The sequence below is a fragment of the Ooceraea biroi genome, chromosome 7 (genome assembly GCF_003672135.1).
Source record: "Ooceraea biroi isolate clonal line C1 chromosome 7, Obir_v5.4, whole genome shotgun sequence".
Classification (NCBI taxonomy): domain Eukaryota; kingdom Metazoa; phylum Arthropoda; class Insecta; order Hymenoptera; family Formicidae; genus Ooceraea; species Ooceraea biroi.
Genome location: NC_039512.1, coordinates 8,706,350 through 8,726,314, shown reverse-complemented (window position 1 = coordinate 8,726,314; position 19,965 = coordinate 8,706,350). Strand labels below are relative to the sequence as shown.

Here is a 19,965-nt window from a genome sequence, read left to right as displayed (position 1 = left end):
TTAATACATATCGGCTCTGCTTACGAGCTTTAAAAAAAATTAATTAAATCTATGACTACGCAAGGGTTTTTAATTCAGATTCTGTTTAAGTTTTAGTTGAACAAATTTATTTTGTTTAGCATGAAAAAATAAACTTTAAGATGTTCGGGAAACGCAAGTGTTATGTGTGTACGTGCGTTCATTTACGAGTACGATAGTAAGACTACAAAAGAAAAAGCATTACGAAATTCTTTCAGAATTATAGTTTATTATGTTTTATACAATGACGAGGGTGATTCATCCGACTCGTGTGCGTGTATGCGTAATTAGGCGAGTTTTTACATTCCACCGAGAATTTAACGGCTCTTTCACCGGAAAATTAGACGTTGCAAAGAATGTTACAAGAATAGGTCGTGGTACAATGGTACGTACAATGGTACAATACAGTGTACTGCAAAGCTTGTACCCTTTGATGTTCCGCGATGTCGCGGAAATGCTAATTTGCGAACGCTCATCAGTCAGCTGCAGGCTGATCACGAGAAATATTTTCCCACGCTTCTTTCCTGATTCTCGAATGGACCTCCAAGTACTTTAAGATTCAGCGACTGTCTCAGACTTTATTAGTTTTATTTTATATGGTCTTCATTACTTAATTTTACATAACTCTTTGCATATGATTAAAACTAGTATTTACTTTAAATATACGCATGTAACGTAAAAGAGCCACGTATTTCTAATAAAATATTTTTAGTTTTATCGATTTTTTTAACGGAATATTTATTTTGTTCAACGAGATCTTAAATTTAGATAACATGCATTAATCACTGGTCGGAAATGAGTCAGATCTCCAATTAGGCATACTTCGACTTGCTTACTGGAAGTTAAATGGTTTGAGTCATAACACATTCTTATTTCTTCAAGCATTAAATTGTTGGATCATGCTGCATCCTTACACTGCATTGTAACATTTTTGTATTCAAGTATTTTTATGCCTTAGATTTTCTATTATTCTAGCAAATCGTGAAAATATAACTTGCCTAATTCGATTAAAATATCCTAAAACTTTATTTAAAAAAAGATAAATCTTTGTATTAATGAACATATTAATATAATTACTTTGCAAAATTAATATTTACGGAAGGTGCGATATAGATTAAAAATTTATTTTATCACGCGTGATGCGTACATAAATTTATTCGTTCATTACATTTATTATATCCTACAAAAATATCGACGGAGCGTGATTGTTTTCTATCTTTATCGGATTTCGACGAAATTTTACATTTTATTCCGTATTTACATTCGCACACAGAGATTTTCACGCAGTACCTTGTGCACGGCAAACGATGAAACCGTTTTCACGGTGAATTATTGTCGTCCCGCCACAAAAGTGAGTGGAATAGCGGATGATAGCGCATGTCCATCTCGCAGGTGTGAATTGATTAATCTTTTCGCGTCTGTGCATCGGTATTATTTCGAGGCAAACTGTTGCCTCGTGGGGAAAGATCGATATCCGCATCGTAACTATGCGCTCGTACGTATCCGAGAGAGCAGCAGCCGTTTCATGATTCGCGCGCTCGTCCGAGAGATGTTACTCTCGTATAGATTAACATATTTCCTCTGTAGGGCGAGTCTTCCCGTGTTCTACGCTATGAATGGGCCCTGTTCAAGGGATCCCACGAACAAAGTTATCGCTGTGCGCATTCTCAAAGCGGAAGGCAAGCTGTCAGACAGTTGGGGGTGCTTGCTATATATTTCGATAACATCCAAGTAGCGATATTTTTATCACGAGTATCTTCGCATCAATATTTTATCTGTGATATCAACCGAATCTCTCTCGATAACTGATGTATGGTGTTCAACTAGAGCGCCAAGTAGTTTGATTATTTCAAGATAGTTTTGTATTCTTTTTAAAAGTCAGTCATATTGTAAGAAACGAGAGAAATGAGGATGCAAAGGTGCAAACGCACGTACCACGCGTTCCGCTTGTACAATTTATGGATGTGCATAATGCTTCAAGCAGTAGTTGCCCGTGACTAAAGTACGAGCGAAGTGTGATTTTACGCACACTCTTATGCGTCCGGTTTTTCTTCGCGTGCAAGTGCCCATAAACCCGGCGATGTGTGCGCGAATACATGCTTTTTATAGCATCACTAATATCGTTACTCTCGAAACAGAGAATGTCACTACGTGTTTCTATGTCATTTATTAACGTAATGGGCAGTAATATTCTTTGCTGGGATTAATATGCCATCATGTTGTAAAGGACACCCGCGATGGTTGCTTTGACGAAGGCAGAGCATCGCATTATGAATATTATTACAAGTACATGTTATAATTAATGTTTACTAGTTAGAGCACTTGGATTATTACTTTATCTTTTGTTCGTATAATAATGAAAACTGTAGAATTAATTAAAGAACAGATTAATGAACAGATTGTTACAGTTCTTAGGTACTTATACTGAAAAAATATATATAAAAGTATGTATATTAATTCGCTAATGCTACAATAATTTTTAATTAATTAATACTTTCTATCATTTTCGAAAAATTTTGGTAAATATATTTTTTTCTGGCTCTATTACATATCCGACATTTTTTTTTCAAACCTTTGTATGTTCTTAAACATTATATTTAGAATATCACCGGGACGATACAGTATACAAAGAATAAGATAAATTTGGAGAGTATGTGGAACAGCAAAGTATAGAAAAGTATACTTAACTGTACGTACTGACATAAATCAAATCTACATAATTTCACTTTGTGTTTTCACTTGTACGTGTAGAGTCGCCGACTCTATAATTCATCTATGTTGACTTTGAACATCGTTACAATATGTTCATACATACGGGCGTTCGTGTAAGTCATGGAATATATGTAACATACGTTGCAATTTATGCATTTACATATATAATGCGCTACATAGCGTACATTAATTCGTACACGTATGCATTATAAAGAATCGTGAACTTTTTGCGAGAGAGTAAGGGCCGCCTCAATTAAACGGGATGTCTATACGTCCGCACTCGCGTTCAATATCGAGTAGGTACAACTATAAATATTACTAGACTCATATCTTGTTTTCTCAGAAAATTGTGTCTGTTCCAAGTGCGATTTTATATTTCTCGAGTAAATACCCTTTTAAAAGCTATCTTCTCCTCTATCCTAATATTTACTGGGAAAAGGTATTTTTCGTGCGCGATACTTTGCTCGCGGACGTGCTAACGCGTGACTCTGCTTTCAGAATTATCCACGAGAGCGGTTTCACGCCGGAAGACTTCAAACAGTACAGACCCGTCGTGTACAGTAACACGATACAATCTCTAGTCGCTATTCTCAGAGCAATGCCTAATCTGGGCATCAGTTTCTCAACCAACGAGCGAGAGGTAACGCAAATATATGTTATTTTTGCGCTTTTCAAAGTAATCAGTTTTATATTATAGAGGAAAAATGTCGAAGCAGAAACTTTAAGTTATAAACACGTGTGATGCCATGCGGAGCTATTTTAACGATTGTGTCTTATCGAATTATGATAATTATTATACATATATTGTGTTTTTTGCACATTAATTTCAAATTTTCAACTTTGATTTGAAAAAAATAATTCAATACTCATAATTATCAATAATTGATTTTTTATTTCTAATATAATTTATTAGCACAATAGCGTTATACGCCTATGCATGTAAAGTATGTCCGTGCACACACACACACACACACACACACACACACACACACACACACACACACACACACACACACACACACACACAGAGAGAGGGTGTCCGGTAACTCACGACTCAAAACTCGTGAGTGGATAAAGAGGACTGAACTGAGTGAAAAAGTCCTATACCATTTTGCAATTTTCACAATAGTTAACGAGTTATTAATTATTAAAAATCGTGCTATTAGTCCGGCCTACCGCCGAATGCAAGCGCGCGGTGAGATGCGACCTGATGCGACCGCCTAGCGATCGAGTGCCTAGCGATCAAGTGCCTAGCGATCGAGTGCCTAGCGATCGAGTGCCTAGCGATCGCAGTGGCAATGGCTAGGCATGCCATTTGTAATAAACAACTTCTCGCGCCTAGCAACTTTGATCGCTAGGCGGTCGCATCTCGCCGCGCACTTGCATTCGGCGGTAGGCCGGACTAATATAGCGATTTTTAATAATTAATAACTCGTTAACTATTGTGAAAATTGCAAAATGGTATAGGACTTTTCCACTCAGTTCAGTCCTCTTTATCCACTCACGAGCGTTGAGTCGTGAGTTACCGGACACCCTGTATATATCACTTATTTAAATCTAATGCAATGCCAACTGTAAAATTGTGGAAGCAATTCAGTAACATCTATCAGTCATGTACATCTCGTACGTTATTTAAATATTGCATATCGACTACATGCGAGACATGACATGGCATCCAGAATCTGGTTTACTGCACGCCTCCGGTTATCTAATGAATGAAGCATTCATCGATGAATCACACAACATGTTGATGTCGGGTTGATCGGTCATCTAAAACGATCATGTAAGCGATCCAATTCGTCGGATGCTTACTTTGAGATCACATCAGTAATCATTAACTTCTTCTTAATTAGTAAAATTCTTTATACGTGCGCATATCTATTTCGTTACCACATCGTAAATTGCATAATTATGCGCTATACAATGGCAGGTAGATGTTTACATAATTAAAATGTTAATTACGCAAAACGTTTAGTATCGTGCTTATCATACATGCACATATATCACATATGTTAATAATTAGATTTATATTGGTATGATTTGTGGGAAAATAATTTGGCCGAGATTAGTTATGCTCATTAAATAATTAATTATATGCGATTGACATTATATTCTGGAATATTACATTCTCAGTATAACGAATCGATACATATTTGACAAAGTTTGGTACAAAATACACCTTGTGATTATAACAAGAAGGATATTTCGCGAATGTAAGTTTTAAATGTTTAAATGTTCATTCGTGCTTGCAGACGGACGCAAAAATGGTGTTCGATGTAATTCAAAGAATGGAAGATACGGAACCTTTTAGCGAAGAATTACTGGCGGCTATGAAAAGACTGTGGTCCGACAATGGAGTACAGGAGTGCTTTGGCAGGAGCAACGAGTATCAGTTGAACGACTCCGCAAAATAGTAAGTGTCGGTAATAGTAAAACGACTATATATGAAGATATTATAAGACTCTTACAAGGATGTGAATCTAAAAAATTCATCATTGTAAAGAGAACACGGGTGGAATCAAATATCATATTTTCACCAAACATACAACAACTTATCGAGTGAAATTATAATAGAATTACAACAGACTGTCAAATTATATAAAATCGCCAAACGAAAATGACATTTGTAACGTACTAAAAAGACGCTTGAACATTCAATTAAATTTATTTAAATCAACAATTATTCAAGACAAAATCGAGAAGTTTGCACCGGAACTGATCACCGTGAACTTTGTCACGCGTTTCGAAGAAAGTATCTGAGACTTGAATTTTACTCTTGAGAATTCGCTTACTCGAAAGGGCGGAGGTAGTGGAAGCGAGAACCTCATCCTGAACATGAGACCCGTCCCTCCTCTTCCTCTCGGTGCGTTTCGCAAGCATATTTCCGCGCTGCCCCTTTGCAGGATATTGATTTTGCAGTAGCGCTTGTATCTCGTGGTAGAGCCGTTTTCCAATACTTTCATCAGTTATCTCCGTTAAGCGTATATTTTTTTATTATGAGATACTTTGAGCGCATATATAATAGCGGTCCTATCTACTGCAAATAAAATAGTCAAATAGAATAACGATATTTGGTAGATCCATTGCAATTAACGATTAAAAAGAATGACATTTTATTTTCGATATTACTCGCAATATTATTTGTTCTTCGAATTCTTCGAACAGTCAAAAATGTTTTGCTTTCATCTATGCGACATTCTGAAGTCTATTATGTGGATAATAAAAATTAACACAATGTAAAAAAACATACTTATTGTGCGGTATGTGTGATAACATGATGTTTAAAAATGAAACATTAATATGAAGCACTTTAAAGCTAATTTACGCGAAAGTTACTGTAATACGAATAATAATAGAGATAGGGAAGGGAGAGATTTCTTTCTTCTTCCTGAAATTGTCTTTTTAAATGCGAAATGAAATCAAAGTGCTGTACATACAAACAAGTTGGTTGCAAAAGATTAAATAAATCGCCGTTGGCGCGCTATTTTGCGGGTATATGTGCCACCGTTTTGTCGTGCAGTTACTATTGCGAGGTCCAGCGGTAGGTCCAATTGATGCATACATGTTTGCTGTCTGCACGCAATACCAGGCATATGAAAGCGGCGTTTTTCAGCGCTACGGACTTACCCCGTTTCTGGCGCCGCCGTCCTTAGCTTTAATAAACCGCACTGCGGTTTCGCACCGAGCTGCACGATATTGCCGCTATCGCATACGGTATACTTACTCCACACGCAATTACACACACACGCACGCAATTACACACATACACACACATATACACACACAGAGAGATTTCTTTCATTCTTTCTCCCAACGCCATCATCTATTAAAGTCGCAAAGTGCAAATACACAAGTTTGTTCTGATAATTACATCGATTCAAGTATTTGTATTCGATTCAGATTCAGGATCCAAAATATACTTATGACAATTGGCATAACGCACAATTAGCTATATTATCCACGATACCTAGGATAGAATGTTAGTATTGATGTATCAAAGTTTGATTTAGACTCTATATTTCGAATTATATTTTACTATTTTGTGTGTGTATTTTATTTTATATATTACATATATATTATATAAAACAACTTATGAGAGAGAGAGATCACATTTTTTAGAAGCTCTATATTGCATCTCACTCTCTCTCTTTAGATTAGAAAATAGGACAAAATAATTAAAGAGAATACGTTATCTTTTCTTGAATAATTTAATAAATGATGAATAATGAATAATTTAATATAAATATGTTTGTTACTTCATCTCATTAACAACTAATTTTTGAACCATTTAGGAGATTGTAATTGAGGTTCATTCAGGTCATTAGGGATATCTAATCGTATAAAGACAATTCAGGAAAAATATTTTTTATCTACATCGGAAAATTTTTATCTGTGATTCAACGTAATAAACGAAAAATTTACACATTGATATAGGCGTGCTACAAACTTTGGAAAATTTCTAATTTCCCGAGAAGGAGAATATCTATTTCCAGCTCTTTATTTCTACCAATTCTTGAATTATTGGTTTCTCGATATCTTATTATAGTTAGGAGAAACTTTGCTGTAATTTGATAAGACAGAAACGTCATTAAAATTATGGTCGTACGTTCTCTCTGAAATCTACATACTGAAGAGAGAGAACTCCGAAAATTCAGTGTACATTCGAGAGTGGCTGTAAGACTTCGGGCGGGCCGGAAGAGGGTAACGCGAATTTCCCGAGAAAGAAGTCACGAAGGACGAGTGGGAGATGCGACACGTTTGGCAGAAGAATGGGTTGGAAAAGGGGGATGTGGAGGGGGATGATACGGTGGTGGTGAGCTCTGATAGTCGAAATATACGAGAAAACGCGCGCCAATTCTATCTTCCTCTGCCACCCTCTTTGGTGCTTTTTCCCTCTCGCTTCTCGTCATTATTGATCGCCGATGACGTCACGCCACGCCCGTGTCACGTGGCTTGAGGCCAAGATGGCCGACCGGGTTCCGGACACCTTCTCCCCTATTTTCCCTCGGTTTATTCGTTTCTCTTCTTCCGCTCCCCCTTTTCTCCGTGCCCGAAAAAGTAAGCTCTTTCTCTCTCTCTCTCTCTCTCTCTCTCTCTCTCTTGAGGGGTAGTATCAAAACTTGTTCGCTCGTCGTGAACCTGGCGTGTCCTGAAACGCCGGATGCTTCATGGCGGCCTGATTCTCCATAGTTCGATCTCTTCTTTCATTTCCTGCGCACTCTCCTTCCTTCCTTCCTTCCTTCATGTCTGATTCTTTTTAATTTCATTGTATCTTCTCTTATCCTCTAATCTTCTCTTGCTATCATTTTTTATTTTGCTTCTTCTTTATCCGTTCATTTTTCATGATTTATTTATTTGTCGTCTTTATCTTTAATTTTCGATTGCCCCCTGTTTTATCTCATTTTTTTCCACAACAGAAATCAGAATCTAGACGTTTCTCCCTTTGCAACCCCTAAACGTTATGAGCAGAAGCTGACCTAGAAAGATGGCGCTGCATGATTCTTCCTAACCTCTTACATTTGAAAATTCGGCGATTATGATCACCGGTATAAAAAAGCACTTTAATTTCTTTTAATGACCATCTAGAAAAGAATGGACGTAAGATTATTTTTGTCTGACATTTTATTTTAATTTAAAGTGTCAATATTTAACATACTTTGCATTAGATATTTCATATAAAAAATGTGATTATTAAATCACTGAGTGAAGAGAGATCTTTATGTAAAAATGAAACTTGATATAAAATTGGATTGATTGAAAAAAACCTTATATACTTTTTCATTATTTATCAACATATTATCTTTGGATATTGTTAATTAAATGTTTATTAAAATAATAATAAAAAAACATCGGACTTGATTGGTTTGCATTTTCATTAAATTATGAATACTATTAATTACGCCAATTTTGCCGATAATTGGTGAGAAATTTCTGAAGTGTTTGCACTGAAACTAGGAACGAGATAACCAATTTATTAGATTGTTTATAAAAACTTGATAATGCCATATATTATGGCTATCAATTTGTAGTTGTATATTTCTATTGTTATTGCGAGCCGCGCCCTAGTTTCCATCTCCGTCGAGTGAACAATGCCGATCAAAATTGAATCTGGGTATATTATCATACACTAGTTTCTAAGCAATTAATTGCTACAATCAAGCTTTTGTCATCTTCATAAGCGGGAGGAAAATGTTTAAATAGTTAATTATCTGTTATTAATTACTCAAATATTTCAAAATATATATAGCAGGATTATTAACGTGTTTAATAGAGAATTACATTTTGCTAAGCAGGGTTTTATCAATTTATCGTTTTTTACAGCTTCCTGGACGACTTGGATCGATTAGGAGCCAGGGAATACCAACCAACGGAACAGGATATCCTCAGAACCCGAGTGAAAACGACGGGAATCGTGGAGGTTCATTTCTCCTTTAAAAACCTCAACTTCAAGTAAGCTGGAATTTCATAATACATCTGATGAATGAGCTAATATAAATAAATAAGAGAAAAAATTCATTAAGCAGATGAAGAAGACAAAAGAAAATTAAAGCAATTTCGTCACTTTACTCGCGCTGTTAGGAAAACGTATCAATCGCGAATGATATCAATCATTCTTGTTTCATTATGCCAACTCATCTCTGTAATCTCGTGAACGAATGCGGTGCTTTAGAGATGCGAGGCGGCTACCTTGTTATGAATGGTCGACGCGTGAGTCATTACTGTGATAATTCGAGCGTTCCCTTGGAACGAAGCCGAGAGAACGATGAGTTTTACACGACCGATACTTCTTTCCATTTGTCAGCGGGATAAAAAATTAGCGTCGTGAACGAGATTGAAACGCGTATCGAAATAATCACATTTCCATTAAATTTGCTGGCTAGCCTCAGGCAATATTAAGAAACTAGAAATGTGATAAATCGTGTGTCGAATTAATATAAAATTTTGTAAGGTTTTTAATTAATATATGTTATTATTAATTAATATTTTATTGAAATTTTGAGATTATTGTTTAGATATTATCTGAATATGTAATAAAAAAAAAAAAAATAATACAATACATTGAAAGATTGAATAATTTTCTTGTTTAGATTATTCGACGTAGGTGGTCAGAGAAGTGAACGTAAGAAATGGATACATTGTTTCGAAGATGTAACTGCAATTATCTTCTGTGTAGCGATGTCCGAGTATGATCAAGTCTTGCATGAGGACGAAACGACGGTGAGTAACATCTATCACTTATCGGTTTTTTTCCTATATTTGCTTTATATTTATCAGTTTTACTTCTGAACTTTTTGTGATCCACATTCTTTTTGGAATTTTAAAATAATTATAGTACACACACACACACACACACACACACACACACACACACACACACACACACACACACACACACACACACAGAGAGAGAGAGAGAGACAGACAGACAGTTGTCATGAATGAAAAGAAATATCTTTTGAATGGATTAATTTTACTTTTTATATGTTATAAAAATACAAAATTTATGTTTCTTTACTAAATTAATTATTAAAGAATTATTAATTTATGAAAAAAATATATATTAAATTAAGGCATCTTTGCAATCAACGTACGTTTTTAAATGAATTTTATTACTAACATTTAAGCACAAAATAAAATAACTATAAGCACATTAAAAAAGATGGAAACTAAATAATTATTTGTAACATATAATTTAAAATGTATTCGTGCGATTGTATTAAAAACGCGAGATAGTACATATTAGACTGAATATGACATAGTAACTGAATAAGTGAATGGACGTTGTACGGGTTGTCAGAAAGATATCTCGTTAAAATTAGGAACGTGACAGAGAGTACACGTAACTGAAGCTCCGGAGAATCAAGGGATCAATTGTCGGGGTCGCTGCACGTGGGAAGATCCCGTTGAACTCTTCGTTCGCGTGCATAGTGACACGCGCGCGTCGTTATCCAATGTTGATTGCTATTACACGATGTCTGTCTATCTCGTGACTTGTGCTGTCGGTCCATCACGGTCCACGTGAGATCATGTACGAAGCAAGTGAATCACATTCGTCATTAATAAAGATCGGTTTAAATATCATGTACATTTAAAGCGAACCTTATAAATTACGACTCATTGATCACATGAATGGATTTATTTTTAGAACTTAATCTCTATTTGTGCGTAATTGATCATAAACATTTAATAAAAAAGAGGAAATAATAAATGATTTATAAAAGCAATCATGGTTCAAATGCAAAATAGGTATCTCAAAAATGTGTTACATTTCATGAAGTGTGAGAGAGATATTTCACATTTTTATATTATATAATATAATAAATTTTATACAATATAATAAATAATATAATAAATATTATAAATTTTTATATAATATAAAACAAAAAATATATGCGACAAAGCACATAATGTATATTGATTGTCACGTTATCGTTGCATATACGTCTTACAGAACCGAATGCAGGAGAGCTTAAAGCTGTTTGATTCGATTTGCAACAACAAGTGGTTTACCGACACCTCGATCATCCTCTTTCTGAATAAGAAGGATCTCTTTGAGGAGAAAATCCGCAAGTCTCCCCTTACAATCTGTTTTCCTGAATACGCCGGTAAGCTTTACCAAACTACGCCTTCCTATCTATATTTGTCTTATCTTAACGTAGCTAACGAGTGCCGAATGGTCTGTTGCAGGTGCGCAAGAGTACAGCGAGGCGGCTGCATACATACAGGCGCAGTTTGAAGCGAAGAACAAGTCGACCACGAAGGAGATCTACTGCCACATGACCTGTGCCACCGACACGAACAACATTCAATTTGTGTTCGACGCAGTTACAGACGTCATTATCGCCAATAATCTGCGCGGCTGCGGTCTCTATTAGGCTAATTCTATATTCTACCTTAAACGCAAACGGAGGAGGAAAGCGTTACCACGACACGGTTGGCCGGACGATATTCTTCAGCAAGTTCGGGACTCGTTTCGATTCCGTTCGAGGCTCGACGAAGAAAGAGAGAGAAAGAATGGAAAAAACGATTCCTTTCGTTATCAAAATATAGCGAAACATTTTGTTTGTCTTATAACTAACGAATTCGAGAAAAAGCAGCATCGTTAGTCGTTTTGTAACGTCGATCGGAGAAACGGCATGCTCTTCGGCAAAGGCAGCGAGGAAGAATGATCGATTGTAGAAGAACCTCGTGCTCTAACAACCAGAATAGCGAACCATCTTTGGCTCCAATCCTCGGACGGAGCAAATTCTGCTCGTTTTTATGAGAAACGAGAGCGAAGCGAGATTGAAGGCGGAACCAGCAGTTTCACCATCTCAGGACGTGCCATAGGAAAGTGGAGACAATCCGATTCACGCGCTTGTGTCACCGAAAAAATGCGTTCTTCTCCGTGGAACGTGTTATAAAGTGCATGTGTGTATGATTGTCGACGACCATGAAAACGTGAAGGTTCTATAGGAGACTGAAGGATATCACGGTTGCGAATCGAATTTGATCGAAACAACATCGGTGTATTATCTCGTTAGCAAAACCGACGCAAAACTCGTCGAGGCTCGAGCATTTTTCCACCGCGATCTTCGGCTTCATTCTCGTTTCGCGAGGAACGCTCGAGTGTTCCACAATACTCTACGCGAGGGGAGTCATGCGTGCACGTCACGCACATCAGTCGAAACCTTTTCCCACGATTTTCGCACACAAACTATTAAACGCACTCGGAGTTCCGTTTATAGACACATACACACACACACACACACACACACACATATATATTATATATTGTCTCTTATGTCTCTCCTTTTATTCAGACGTACATCCGCACGCGATCGGACGTGAGACAATAGTGCGTACCACCTTCTGAGAGCGTTGAGGGAGTACTTGCCAGATCTGCATTTTGATAAGTAGAGAACAATGGGGAAGCTACGCGGTGAATTTTGTAACATAAGAGAGTAACGTGTCAATACCGCGAAGCCTTCAAGCTTGCTGATTACTTCTTAACGTAACGTTAGGTCTTTTTTTTTACTTTACGTCATCTCTGTACCGCGCAATTACCAGCATTAACGTAAACGACCGCACACATCACGCACTCCGTGCCGGGATACTCCCCGGCACAACGTTGTAGCCACTATTATCTGTACGCACATACGTAATACGCATAATTATTTCGTATCTATTTCTTCATTAGTTGATCGTCATTGAACGTCATCGATACTTTCGATCGTTACACGCTCACGCGAGTTCAGAATACGTACGGGATGTCAATCTGAAATTCTCGCAGCTTTGAGTGATCTGTTCGCCTTGCGAAATTTCCTGAAATAATCTAATACGGAAGTGAGAAATTGTATAACTTTATGGAAAATAATTTGTTCTTATCTGTAATTGCAACTTGGGAAGAAATTTTCCGTCATAGTGGAAACTTTTTGCGCGAGAGTAATTACCGAAAACCGAAACGTTATTAAAATTTCACGTTGGCGCTCTGTACATTGGAGCAGAGGCGTACATGGACAGGGTGTACAGGGTGTCGTTTTTCGAGGTTGGTCATAAAAAAGAATTAAATACCATTACCGAGACACAGATTCTGAGTTTTAGCATCCTGTGTACGTGTGCAAGCGCTATATGCGATTCGCGGGAATCCTCTCTTCGAGAGTGTATTTTTCTAAGCGCTTTGTTTTCTTCCCTTTCGTTTTTTCCTACGGGGTGTATCGACAATACCGATGATTAAGTTCGACATATGGGCGAGGGAGGGGAGAGCGAGAGGCGGGGGGAACTACTTTGTACGAGAGCAAGGCACACATGGGACCTCATACTTAGGCGCGTGTACCAGCACGTGTGTAACGCGTTCCGGAACAGGCGTAAATCTCGTTGCGCACAATCGTAATGTACTCGGCTATCTCGCGTATGTTATATTTTATTACACAAAACTACTACTGGGGATATACGGACAGGAGAGATGGCCGGCGACGCATCGTCACGCTGCGCTGTTCGAATACCGCGAGATGCGTGTCTCCTTGCGCGGTATCACTACTTTCGCGGAGCAAGAGAGGGAAATAAGGGAGCAACGAAGATAAACGCGTGTGGGAAGAACAGTCACGGTATTGTATCTTAATTAACACGCGAATATTAACATGGATATTTGAATTAGATGAGAGATCTCGAAAAATTTCAATCCTGATGACACGCAGAAGTGGAAAACAAGGATGGCAATTGGCATAATTCCGGATAGAATTAATTTTCCCAGCAACTTGTCACTCGTGATACTTTGAAATTTGGTGAAACTGTTCCTCCATCCACGTGTCTCTCCTCGTTGACGAATCATACGATGCATTCTTCTTCGTCTCTGAAGTCTTTGTGTGCGATTTTCCTCGTGACTTTCCGCGGCGCGTTTCGTCTTTTCGGTGAATCAGTCAGTCCATCTCTTTTCGTGATCGTGTCCAGCATACTTTCTTGAGATCGCGATCCCATTTTGTCGTCCAACAGCGATTCTGTCTGAGATCAGTGCAAGGAATCATTGTCCTTGAAAGAGGAATTTGGCGACAGATCGGATGGGCATGAGTGTCGACAGCTGACGCTTTCGAGCACCCGTTGTCTACAATAGTCGAGGTATCGAGGCGTCACCAGCGGGAAAGATGAATGAGATAATTCGCGATAAATAGGCATAAAGTATTTATACGGAAACCAAAAAGAAGAAATATGTAAGAGGTCTCGAAGAAGACGTACCAAATAGCGCGTGCCAATGCGCATGACTTAACTCTTAGTCTAACATTAGGGTACCGAACAGAGCCATTAAGCTTTCTGTATTCGAGATAGAGAGCAAAAGAGGGAATGAGCGATAAAAGATGAGGAGGCTGGTACAGTGATCATCGTAGTGCGATACGAGAAGTCGATCAGATGCCAATGAGCGTTGTTCTTCGAGCCCTTTCCCAAGCATCAGCGACTTAAAATGGTCATATTAATTGTACTGTTTTAGTAAATATAGTTTAGCTAATACGACCATTTGCATGGGAGTGTGATGTGAACAAGAGCTCGGCTAATCCGTACCGTATTCGCGAAAACACGAAGAGATGATCAGTTGCACTAACCGAATCCGGTTCATTGCTGATACTATCGTAGCATCGCGTGTGCGTGAAATTGGCAGGGAGCAAAATCGAACAACCTTGTCTGGGAATTCCTTATTCGATGATGGGCGAGGAGTCGCTCGATGTTGCTCCCGATTTTACGTGAACCTGCAATTAGCACGAGGCATCAATCAACCGGGCATAATGTTTGATCGTTAAGCTGCGATTGTAAGTGGAGATCGGCATCTCTCGACTCTAGTCATTCATCGTGGGGACCTCATCGATGAGATGTTTTACGAGACGCGTGCTGCGCGCGATGGAGGGTAAATTCTATAAATGAGAATGGGAAGGGCGAAGAGAGAGAGAGAGAGAGAGAGAGAGAGAGAGAAAGAGATAGAGGAGAGAGGATACACACGCATAAATTTAATTATGTAATGTTGATAGATATCAAGCGGCACAAAACGCTGAGGATATGTGTTGTTTAAAACGCGCGGGGAAGAGGGAGGGGATACGCGAGAATATATTTGTAAGTCTACCGATTTACTGCGTTACTAGCGTATAAATGATTCAACATTAAAAAAAACGATGTAAGCGATGATGTTTCTGTGTACACGTGCGGGACGCATAATCCCTCAGTGACGAAACGGGCGAAAACTATGCACGAGTGAGCGATTCTTGATGATCGGCGCGGTAGCGCGCGGCATCAATGGGAACACGGGATAGCCGCAGGATCGGTATCGGGATGGAAAAGTCTTCGGCGGAAAAGAAATTCGATAAAAAGAGGAGACGAGTGAGAGTAACTACTCGCCTGCGTTTAGCTTCTTGTGAGCACAGCGAAGGCAAGAGATCGGTATCGGCGAGGCGAGAATCGGTACTATTGGAGGCCCGGAAAGAAGTCGGCATTGGAGAGAAGCGAATCGGTTCCGACCGGTGATCGTAAGAGACCGGCAAGCGAGATCGCGACATGGGCAAGTCGATCACGTTGCGACAATGCGAGAGGTGGACACGTCCCGAGTACATAATACGTAATACTGTATTACGATGATGTAACATGGTATAGTAATAATATAGTATCGGAAGGTGATATTGTATTAAATAAATATGTGTAAACACGCACATGATATCGCGTATATGTAATATATGCTTGGGACACGGAGGCGCCTCATCGCGTACCGCTGCATATCTTGCACAACGTGCATAACACGCGTGTCGCATTCGGATCGACGGGCCTCACGATCGTTTCCTTCCGCGTCTTCTGCCCCGCTGTTTATCACGGCACGCACGTGCGAGAGAGTGAGCTCTCTCCTCTCGAGACACATCAGCGACGCACACACTTCATCTCGTTTTCGCGGCACCGATCATTCGTCTCACAACGGATCACAGTAGGCTTCAGTATTCGATCGAGCGCGATGATCCACTAATCTCGGATAATCTCGCCAAGGTGGCCTAGTTCGTGTTTCAGACTCCGAATTTTTCTTTTGTCAAGTTGATGATAGGATATATAAAACTACGAAAGTGGAAAAGTTGTTGAAAAGACATATGGACTCCTTTTAGAGATCTTCGCGATGTCACTTAGATTTGTATAGGATTTGTTTGAGATGACGATATACATGAATTTGAATATTTATTTCAGAGATTCTTTACCGCTTTCATTTTATTTCATATTGTTTTATTTCATTTTATTTTTGTAGGAGGGAATTATCTTAATCTGTTATATACCGGATAATCTTTATTCAGGTATGTCCTAAGGATGTTTGCACTTATTGATATGGCGATTGCGCGCAATGATTCATGTCATTTTCATATCAATCTGCGAATCGCGGTGAACAAGGATGCGCAACGGAAATTCTGATCGTGATTGCGTTAATAAAATTAAATTAGAAGTGCGGAATTGAGCATTCGAGGAATTCCTACGAAGGATTTTTCCGATATAGATTGAATTCTCATTGATAAAAACGGACTTACAGTGCGCAGTAAGTTTAGAATAGCGCATTTATGCTTCGCGAAGTGAGATTGATGAGGAATTTTATTCTTCGTATTTGTGTTTATTGCGATAGTACGGGACACTCACGTGAAAACGTTGCAATTTTATAGCATGAAACTTTGCAGCATGGAACGATAATTGTTTATGATTATTTTTACATCATAAATTTCAATTTAATTACTATTTATTTAGTTGTATTGAAAATATCTTTGTCGATATCTCGGTTATTAATGATATTTAAATCTACTTTTGCTTGTAGCAAATTAAAATTGCGAAGTTTTCACGAATTAGAGTTTAGAACCAATTCATACGCGGACAGCTTTGTCTATACTGCCCGTATATAAACGACGCAACGTACGACTTAATTTCGCTTGGTGAAACAGTGTCCGAGACGCGATTCTTTTTTTATTTTGTATTATCATCCCTAAGATTAGAGTGTTACTGACTGTAGTCTCGCGATAACGTAGCTGTATTATTCATTATTCACCATGAATGCCATATTGTTGTAAAATTAGCTTGATACATAGTCGATAGAAGCTATCCTGACGAGTAATACGTATACATATGCATACATACATATATATGTATATGTATATGTATACGCACAGACATATATAAATATAGAGAGAGATACGTATTAGAGTTATACTACTGCTAAGTCATATTTTTATGTGTACATGTGCGAACAAATGGATGAATGGATGCGCGTACGTGTGTAGCATTTCTAGTCACGTAATCGAACCAAAAACGTAACAAAACTAAATGTCTAACGCGTACATGTACGTACACGTGTATACCTGATATCGTTCGCTCGTTTAAGTTTGTGCGCGGTGTGTCTCAGATTCGCCGAGAAATATTTTACAAATGAATCTTTCGCACTGTGGAACTACAATTTAGTGAGTGTCTGTGTACTAAAATTAATAAGATTGTGTTTGAATTTAAATTAAGTTACATTTGCAATGTAAAAATCCCGTTTGAAGTAATCGATAAATAAAAATGCTTTTTTTTCTTTTCTTTTATTTAATTTTCGGTAAAGCCTATCTTGCCAAAAGTTTGAAAAGTTGAAACATTTTCAAGTGATCGTCTTTCTCGATTTTAGTCTGCTTTAAAAATTTGGTCTCAGATTGATCGATGCATGTGTATCTCGTAAAGTATTTCTCGATAAGTGTGACTATCCTGCGTGTATCAGGCGCGCTTCTCACGTGTGAGGAGGACACGGGAGGAAAGAATTGCGATTGATTGAAACACGGTGTGGAGGATCGCGCCAATCTTTAGAGACTGTGAGCTGTAAAACATTGCATTTCCAAGCTGATTTTCTACCAGAGATTACTTTTTATCCGATCTACTTATTTTTTTATTGTTGTATTATTTTCCTTTTAATCTGTCCTTTTTTTTATGTCGCGGAAGAGAGGAGGAAGTTGAGAGGACGCGACTAGGCCGCCTTGAAGGATTCGCTCTTATGGAAGAGGTTGAAGGGAATGACAGAGGATCTTTTGAACAAACATGGCCTCCCGATGAAAATCCATTATAATAACGATTATAATGCGAAGCGAGGTGAAATTTACTGTGCTGACAACAACCGCGACATGTTCGCTATCATGCACTATCATATGAAACAAACAATTGTGCTCTCTTTGCCGTTATTACGGTCGAGAGCGAGCAAAATGCAGTAAATTGAGTGGAAAGATTAATTATAACGTTATATCGTAATTATAATAATTAATGGTAATTATTATATAATACAATGGTAATGATAAAGATAATTAAAGAAAAGGTGAATAATAATGTTTAATTGACGATCAATAATCAAGAGCGCACGTATTTCATGATGCATTCATAGTTTAATAATCATTATTTGATTTCCGTTGTGAAAGAATGCTATGTAAGAATCTTATTAAGAAGGAATGATCAACTGTGGGATGAAAAACTGGAATCCACTCATTATATAAAGTTACCACCATGGAGAATCTTTCATTATATAAAATTATTATGTAATAATTGTCCATACATCTTAAAATGTCAAAATAAAGTAATAATGAAGAAAACTTTTCTGTATAGTTTTATCATTTTATCTGTACTGTAATAAAAAAAAAACGTTTTCTTATTCCTATTAGAAGCAACAAATCCTTTCCATAATCTCCTGCAAATTTGACTCTTTTTTGTATTTTCTAAATCGATCGTGCTTCTCTTGTATATCCTTCATTAATTACTTTTCAGTTTTCGCTGTAGACTTACACTTGCGACTTGATATTATTGTTAACGCATATTATTTAACGAATATTTTATGTCAGAATAAAGTTCACTTCATTTTATTTCACTTTATTTTAATCGTCACGTATAATGTTTTCTTTCCGAATTGCTTCATATGATGGCAGAGTTAATTTTCGCAATATGTTTGTAAAGTTTGCTTTGCAATATATTTTCGGAAATTATTTTGTAATATCTATGCGAAGATTGCATGCGCGATATATTTTCCGGACACATATATCTATAGTTTTAGAATACTTCAAAGACTTCTTAGAAGAATTATATAAGGCACACATGCATAAATAATGTTTTATTCATAAATAATATAATATAATATAATTCGTATATATTTTATTTATATATGTTTAATTAATTATATATTTATTAGAAATTTCATATTCTTGTAATGGTATGAGCGATTATCGCAGTTTATATAACTGAAATAAAAGAGACTCTATTAGATATATAGCGCATTATACGGCTTCATCTATATCGAATTTTATTTATTTCTTACTTCGCGTGTCTTTAGTATAATCATAACCCTATAACTGCTTGCAACTGTTGCCTGATTGAGTAAAAATACGCATTAAGGTACACGGCAGAATTAGTTGATCTTAAGATATCCATTTTTTGATACTATAAGATTGTTTAATTTCTTTGATCCTATATCTGATCGAACTATTTATCCTTTTGGATATTTACGTTATATACATTATGTCAAGATCAAGAATAATGAGATACACAAGGTTTGATGCTGTTTTGCATCTGAAATAGACTTGACAAATATAACAATGTTATAACAGATGATTTAACATGTCACTGGTTTTGCGTTCTTTCTCCTGGATAACGTTGCAGGTATTTTATAATAGCATTAATCTACGTCCATCAATTTTACCTTTATAACTTTTTTATTTATATTGATTAGAATATCAACTAAAAATAATTAATAGACCA

At 37.2% G+C, this 19,965-nt stretch overlaps 1 protein-coding gene across 1 annotated transcript in view; it reads left to right on the top strand.

The window, feature by feature from the left end:
- LOC105282401 (guanine nucleotide-binding protein G(o) subunit alpha) overlaps window positions 1-18,809 on the top strand; it is a 31,035-nt gene extending 12,226 nt beyond the window's left edge. The window contains exons 4-9 of the mRNA XM_011344342.3: window positions 3,229-3,370; window positions 4,983-5,143; window positions 9,052-9,180; window positions 9,819-9,948; window positions 11,183-11,336; window positions 11,419-18,809. Coding sequence (XP_011342644.2) covers window positions 3,229-3,370; window positions 4,983-5,143; window positions 9,052-9,180; window positions 9,819-9,948; window positions 11,183-11,336; window positions 11,419-11,606 — 904 coding nt within the window. The 3' untranslated portion in view covers window positions 11,607-18,809. The remainder of the gene's footprint in view (window positions 1-3,228; window positions 3,371-4,982; window positions 5,144-9,051; window positions 9,181-9,818; window positions 9,949-11,182; window positions 11,337-11,418) is intronic.
- The last annotated feature ends 1,156 nt before the right edge of the window (window positions 18,810-19,965 follow it).